The sequence below is a fragment of the Saccopteryx bilineata genome, chromosome 3 (assembly GCF_036850765.1).
Source record: "Saccopteryx bilineata isolate mSacBil1 chromosome 3, mSacBil1_pri_phased_curated, whole genome shotgun sequence".
In the NCBI taxonomy this organism is placed as follows: Eukaryota; Metazoa; Chordata; class Mammalia; order Chiroptera; family Emballonuridae; genus Saccopteryx; species Saccopteryx bilineata.
Window position 1 is genome coordinate 247,102,496 of NC_089492.1, and position 7,949 is coordinate 247,110,444.

The 7,949-nt window shown below is 40.3% G+C and overlaps 1 protein-coding gene across 1 annotated transcript; it reads left to right on the plus strand.

Annotated features, from left to right (window-relative positions):
- The first annotated feature begins 72 nt into the window (after positions 1-72).
- LOC136329050 (protein FAM133B-like) lies at positions 73-1,175 on the plus strand. The gene is given in 2 exon segments (XM_066264996.1): positions 73-222; positions 224-1,175. Coding segments are annotated over 2 exon segments (738 nt in total). The 5' UTR covers positions 73-157; the 3' UTR covers positions 897-1,175.
- Positions 1,176-7,949: the final 6,774 nt, after the last annotated feature.

Genomic DNA, 7,949 nt, shown 5'->3' on the forward strand with positions numbered 1-7,949 from the left:
TCCCCATCAGGGTGCATGTGGGAGTCTATCTCCCTTCCTTTCACTTAAAAAAAAAAAGAAAAAAAGGAAGGACCCGTGCGGGCCCGTGCGGGCCCGTTTTGGCCGCTCCGCTGGCCTGGTCTCCCTTGGCGTCTGACTGTGCGCTCAGTCCGGCAACATGGGGAAGCGGGACAACCAGGTGGCCTATATGAACCCAATAGCAATGGCCAGATCGAGGGGTCCAGTCTTCGGGACCAACGATCCAAGATTATCTGAATCGACCAAGGCCTACCTGGGAAGAAGTGAAAGAACAACTAGAAAAGAAAAAGAAAGGCTCCAAGGCATTGGCTGAATTTGAAGAAAAAATGAATGAGAACTGGAAGAAAGAATTGGAAAAACACAGGGAGAAATTATTAAGTGGAAGTGAAAGCTCATCCAAAAAAAGACTGAGAAAGAAAAAAGAAAAGAAGAAATCTGGTAGGTATTCATCTTCTTCTTCATCAAGCTCTGATTCTTCCAGCAGTTCTTCAGATTCTGAAGATGAGGATATGAAACAAGGAAAAAGGAAAAAGAAAAAGAAGAACCGTTCACATAAATCTTCTGAAAGCTCCCTGTCAGAGACTGAATCAGACAGTAAGGATAGTTTAAAAAAGAAAAAGAAGTCAAAGGATGCAGTTGAGAAAGAAAAGGATATTAAAGGACTCAGCAAAAAGAGAAAGATGTATCCTGAAGATAAACCTTTATCATCTGAGTCCTTGTCAGAGTCAGATTGTATTGAGGAGGTGTGAGCAAAGAAGAAGAAAAGCAGTGAAGACAGAGAAAAAGCAACTGAAAAAAGAAAAAAGAAAAAGAAGCATAAGAAACACAGTAAGAAAAAGAAAAAGAAGGCTGCTAGTTCAAGTCCTGACTCACCGTGACGTTAGGAAAAATCAAGATTCCCTTATAAAGAAAGTGCAATGTGTGAGGAGATCTCAACTGTGAAAATAATGACATATTTACTAAATGCATGAACTTTGTCGTTTCTGGAGTTATTCCTGGACTGTTCAGTAGCAACTCAGATGCGCTGTGTGAAAGGGCCCTGCTAGTTGCCTGCTGCTAGAACATCCACCTTTTCCTCTTCTGTTGCTTAGTAAGTCTGGGAGATAATATACTGCAGTCATGCTAGTGCTTTGTAGTGGGAATAAAGTTCATGTTAACCAGAAAAAAAAAAAAAAAAAAAAAGAAAAAAATATATACATATATATATTAAGTCCTTGGAAAGAAGACCACAGCTCCCCAAAGGGAAAGGATACAGGAAATGGGTCTCACTGCTTGTTTACTTCTCACTACTGATGATGTCTAATTATTATTCCTTTGTACCAGACCCAATGAACTCACCCATTGTAAGGCCAATGGCCGACACCGTGGCCATGCAGATTTTCATTGGATTTGGGCAGACGGTAAAGAAACTGTGGACCCAGAAAATGGGGGGCCATTCCGTTTATTAAAGTCTTGTAATGGTGGATGAGCAAACAGGCAGGGAAGACCGCTTCCCTCCCACCTCCAGACTCCCTTGAACTCACAGGCCCCACAAGCCTCAGCACTCCCTAGCCAAACAGGCTGGGCTGAAATCTCAGGGCTCCCAAGCCTCTCAGCGCTCGCTCTCTCTCTCTCTCTCTCTCTCTCTCACTTTCTCTCTCTCTCTCTCTCTCTCTCCAGCAAAATAGGTAGAAAAATCCCTTCTCCAGCAAACAATGGCACCTCCCAAGCAGGAAGGCAATCTGCAATTTGCCCTCTGCCACCCTGCAGCCTTTCACAGACCACACACACATGGTGCTACCCTGCGTCAATGCAAAATATTGATACAAGCGAGCAAACCTAAAAAACACTTGTTTACCCAATACCCATTGTATAACCAGTTCTCTATGCTTAAACAACAGACATTTATTTCTCACCATTCTGGAGGCTGGACGTCTGAGATCAGGGTACCAACATGGTCTGGCTCTTGGTGAGGGCCCTCCTCTTGGTTCATAGATGGCTGCCTTCTCACTGTATCCTCACAGGATGGAGAAGAGTTCTGGTTCCTTATTTCTTTATAATCTCACCATAGGGACTCTATGCTCATGATCTCATCTAACCCCAATTACCTCCCACAGGCCCCATTTCCTAATACTATCATATTGGGGATTAGGGTGTCAAAAATAATAAAGAGTAGAGCCACTTTAAAATGGAGCTGGAGCTGCCATGCCAGAGGAACTGAACCGCACTTCTTATGCCTCAAAGCTTTGGAGTGTGTAAGCAGCCTTGTGCCTTGAAAAAAAGACTCTTTGCAATGGTAACAAGAAAGCAGTTATGATAGCTATGAGACTGAAAATTTAAAACATTATTTAGAATTGACATCACTATGCTATATTATCTGCACCAGTAGAAATGCCCTCTTTCTATTGAAGAAATTGTTCACCTTCTCCTTCTCATAAATACCCATTGCCTTTGTCTACTAATAGAACACCATTGGACTTCTGCCTAAACTATTGTGTCCTGAATAGCTATTCTTATTGACTTCAAATAAACACTTCTTGCTTCTCACTTTATAAGGCCTTTTGATTTTTAAGTTAGCATGTGTTTCAACATAGAAATTTGGGGGGATACAAATGTTCAGTCCATAGCACTTATCTTTTCTCCTACTCTACCCCAACCTATATTCTCTACTTTGCTGGTAAACATCCCTATCTGCCTAGTCATCCAAGCAAAATACCCAGAAGTCATCCTGGATTCCTCTTCTGCTTTCCCCTACTTTCTCCAATATCTCTCAAACCTTTCATCTATCTCCTTTCCAGTTTTACTGGTCCTACCTTAGTTTTGCAACCTCTCCACTTCTCACCCAGGTTTTTGTCATGTCCTCCCTATCAGTGGCCTCAATTCTGCTCAGATTCATTTTCCTTTCTGCAAGTAGAGCAATCTTTCCAAATCACAGGATAAATAAGGCACTCTTCTATTGATAAAATTTGTTAGTGGTTCCCCACTGTCTATACACTGAACAGTATAAATTCCTTTCAGTTGCCCAAATTCCAGGTCCCCTCACCACTTTCTTGGATTTCGCACACAGTATTCCTCTCCTGGAATTCTCTTATCCCTTTAAACCCAAATACTTCACCTGGCTAACTCCTGTTCATCCTATGGTCTCCCTACTTAGTTATCAATTCCTCTCAGAAGTCTTCCTGGACTGTGTATGTGCATATGTGCATTCATGCATTTTCAGAGTACCCTATAATTCTTTATTAGAGCACTTGACACATTGATTGATCATTATCTATTGATTTGTCTAGATCTCCCACAATGATCTGTCAGGGCAAGGACTGTGTCTAGTTCACTACTGTATCCCTATTACTTTGCACAATTCCTACACATCAATAATCACTGAATGGATGCACTGCAAATACAATTAATTTCCATCTAAAATGGATCCTCCTTCTTCTGCTAAATGTTGCTACATCTAATAGAACACTAGGACAATGGCTACTCAGGAAAGCTAATCTGGAAAACACAGAGTAGGTAGAAGATAGGAAGAACTGGGTCTGTCAAGGTGTCACTGAGCCAATGAATTAACCAACTCTGGGCCAACCTACATTCCAATTTCTTGTTACATGAGAAAATAATAACCCCTGTTGTTGCAACTCTTTAGTTACATGCAGCCAAATCATTACAAGTGAGAGATTGAGTGAATAAATGAATGAATGACTCCATCCACTAACATAAGAAAGCCAGCTTCCCTAGAATAGAGTTATTAATGTCTTGTTTTGGAGACTTCAAAAGCTGCTAACTACCCTTAAAAGACTGTAGGTAATAAGACAATAAAATCTTGATTATTGGAAAGTTTAGCATATTACAGTTTTCTGGATAAATTTGGCTTTTAGGTGAAAGCTACACTTTGCAAGGGAAAAGAATCTCTTATTAGGGCTTTATTTTAAAACCAAAACTAATATTCTTAGAGAAGTTTCAGGGTCAATACACAGTCAGTCTAATCTCTTAAATATTAGCATAGCTGAGTATAACTTGGAGACCTTTTTTAACAGCCAATTCCTGGGCTTCATCTTGGAGATTTATATTCAGTGAGATGTGGTGGAGTCCATAAATCTACATTTTAGCCAGCATTCTGATGTGGCTGGTCTGCAGATCACACACACTTCAAGAAACTCTATTGTAAAACTTCCACTTTGTATCAATGGAACTGAACCACAAGAAATGGTGTTTTACATAATAATCAAGGGAGCAGGTTGAACTGATGAAAAGACCCAGAAGATGAAAGTCAAATCTTAGCTTCTCTATTCACCAGAATAAGACAGTAATTGGGTGAGTCACTTAATCTCTCTATGTCTGAATGTCCCCATTTATTAAAAATAACATGAAATAGCCTGACCTGGTGGTGGCGCAGTGGATAGAGCGTCGGACTGGGATGCGGAAGGACCCAGGTTCGAGACCTCGAGGTCGCCAGCTTGAGTGCGGGCTCATCTGGTTTGAGCGAGGCTCACCAGCTTGGACCCAAGGTCGCTGGCTCCAGCAAGGGGTTGCTCAGTCTGCTGAAGGCCCGCGGTCAAGGCACATGTGAGAAAGCGATCAATGAACAACTAAGGTGTTGCAACGCGCAATGAAAAACTAATGATTGATGCTTCTCATCTCTCTCCGTTCCTGTCTGTCTATCCCTCTCTCTGACTCACTCTCTGTCTCTGTGAAAAATAAATAAATAAAATTAAAAAAAAACAAAACAAACATGAAATAATAGTTCTCTGCTTTGGAACCCCTCAGACTGATTGTAAAGATCAGATGATTTCAGTACATGTACTGTAAAATATAAGAAGATGCTCTTTGTTAGAACTCTGGTGTTTATTGAACTCCTTAATAAAAACATTTTTATGTGTGTTCATTAGACTCTATTCATTATGAAAAAAATAAGGACTCACATTAAAAAAAATTGTAAAGGGGATTTTGCTTAATTTCCAGTTAACCTGAGAACTTGCTAACTAGAACATCCTATTCTTAGTATTCTGAGTTTTCATGTAAATAATGCACATTTATTAACAATACATGCATTTGTGAGTGGGCTTCCTGTCAAAGGAAGTCTCCTTGACTTGGGCAAAAAAATTAACGGGCCCAACAACCCACAGAATGGAAGACATATATCTGATACAAAATCAATACCCAGAAGATATAAAGAATTCCTAAAACTCAACAACAACAAAAACCACTTGATTCAAAACCAAGCAAATGATTTCAATTGACATTCCTCCAAAGAAGATACATGACTCACCAAAAAGTACATGAAAAGATGCTCAACATCACTAGTCATTGGGGAAATGCAAATCAAAACTACAATGAGATAACATCTCACATCCATTAGGATGGATACTATAAAAACAAAAATAAATGCAGAAAACAAGTGCTAGCAAAGATGTGGAGAAATGGGAGCCCTTGTGGACTGTTGATAGGAATATAAAATGATATAGCCACTATGAAAAACAATATGGCAGTTCTTCAAAAGTCAAACATAAAATTACCATAAGATCTAGCAATTCCAGCCTGACCAGGCAATGGATAGAGCATCAGGCTGGGACACTGAGGTTTCAGGTTCAAAACTCCAAGGTCGCCACTTTAGCATGGGATCATAGACATGACTCCATGGTTCCTGGCTTGAGCCCAAGGTTGCTGGCTTGAGCAAGGGGTCACTGGCCCAGCTGGAGCTCCCCGCACCCATCAAGGCACATAGGAGAAAGTAATCAATGAACAACTAATGTGCTGCAACTGTGAGCTGATGCTTCTCATCTCTCTCCCATCCTGTCTGTTCATCTCTCTCTCTAAAAAAAAAAAAAAAGTCCAGCAATTTCACTTCTGGGTTTATACCCAAAAGGATTGGTCTTGAAAATATATTTGTACTCTCATGTTCTACAGTAGCTAAAAAATAGAAGCTGTCCAAATGTTCATTAACAGATGACTAGATAAGAAAAATGTAGTGTATACAACAGAATATTATTCAGCCTTTAAAAGGAAGGAAATACTGCAATACACTATAACAAGGACAAACCTTGAGGACATTATGCTCAGGGAATAAACCAGTCACAAAAAAACAAATACTGTGTGATTCCACTTTCATGAGATACTTAGAGTAGTCAAAATCAGCGACACAAAGTAGAATAGTGGTTGCCAGGAGCTGGGGGAAGGGAAGAATGGGGAGTTATAGCTTAATGACTATTGAGTTTCAGTTTATAAGATTAAGAGTTATGGGAATGAATGGTGGTGATGGCTGCACAATAATGTGAATAAATTTAATGCCACTGAATTGTCCACTTAAAATTTTTATGTGTTTTACCACATTAAATAAATCTATTTTAAAACAGTTAATGAGGCCAAGATTACACACTGCATGATTCCACTCGTATGACCTTCTGGAAAAGACAAAACTATAGTACTAAGAACAGAGCAGCGGTTGCCAGGGAGCTAGGGAAGGGGGAAGGGTGTGACTACAAAGGGGTTTAGGAGGGAGTTTTTGGGGGGATGGAACTATTCTGTATCCTTGTGTTGGTGGTTACAAGAACTCTTACATGTGCTAACATTCATACACTGTACACAAACATAGGCACCTTTACTATATGTTAACTTAAAAATAAAATCAATTGGCCCAACTCACAGTAACTGTTTTCCTTGCCTAGACAATAGCAACCCAGATGGTTAAAGTCTGTGGGGAGAGAAAAGGCAGAGGCACAGGAGAGTAGGGAGGAAGAGAGAATGAGAGCATGCATGCTATGTAAACAATTGTTCTGAGTACTTTTTAATTTCTTTTCTTTTTTGGAGAATTGTCCCCTAAAGATCAGTCTTATGTACTTCTTGGGGTTTCCTCTTCCTAAGTTTAAAATCATCGATTACCAGCTGTTTCTGTTGTTTGTCCTATTAGGCACTAAACACTTTGGTCCAATGTTAATATTTAGGTTGAACTTTACTTTCCACATTACCTCATTCCCCAACAATACTCAGGCTGCTTAAGCCTTCAAAGCAGAGCAAAGCCCTCTCTAACAGTTCCAACATTTGATTCAGACAGAACCAAGGGAAAGGCATTTTCCACAGTGCCTCTCTCTTCTTTTTCCTCTCCCACCATGCCCCCTCTTGATCAGAACAGCAAGCAATAAAATACAAGATAAATCTGTAATTTTTAATTTTTTAGTAGCCACATTAAAAAAGGAAATAAAGCAAGTGAAACCAATTTTAATACTACATTTCATCCAAGATATAAAAATGCTATCATTTCAACACACAATCCATATAAAAACTATTGAGATATTGTGCATCCTCGTTTTGAACGAAGTCATTGAAATCCAACATATGTTTTACACTTAAAATGCATCACAGTTTGGACTAGCCATGTGTCAAACACAATGCAAATAGCCTTTCGGAATTTGGACTTTGATCATTACTAAATATATGAGCCTCTGTCTGCATTTTTCATTCTTTCATTGTCCAGAAACACTGAGGTGTTTGCTATGCACCAAGCATTATGCTGGAAACTGGAAATATAAAAGTGAATCAGACACTGATTGCTGTAAAGCTCAGTTGGTAAGGGTGAGAAACATACAAAGAGACAATTATATAATAATGTGAAAGAATCATGCACGACATAGATTCACTATTTTATCAGCACCTGAAGGGGGGGCGGGGTGACAAAAATGTAATTTTAGAGGTGGCCCTGAGCTGGCTTCAAGGATGTGTAAAGTTAGCTCCATAAAGAAGATTGCTATCCTGGCCGGGAATCCCGAAACTGTAGGTAGGATGACTAACCAACGGCCGGGGGGACCTCCGCAGCCCACTCCTCTGAAGGTAACCCAACGCGTGACCACTTAACCGCCCTCACGCGAAGGCGCCACCTAAGGAGGTGGAGAGGAGGAAGCAGCCGCGCCCTGTGGCTGAGGAGCGGCCCCCACGATCCCCAAGGCGGGAAGCTCTACTCC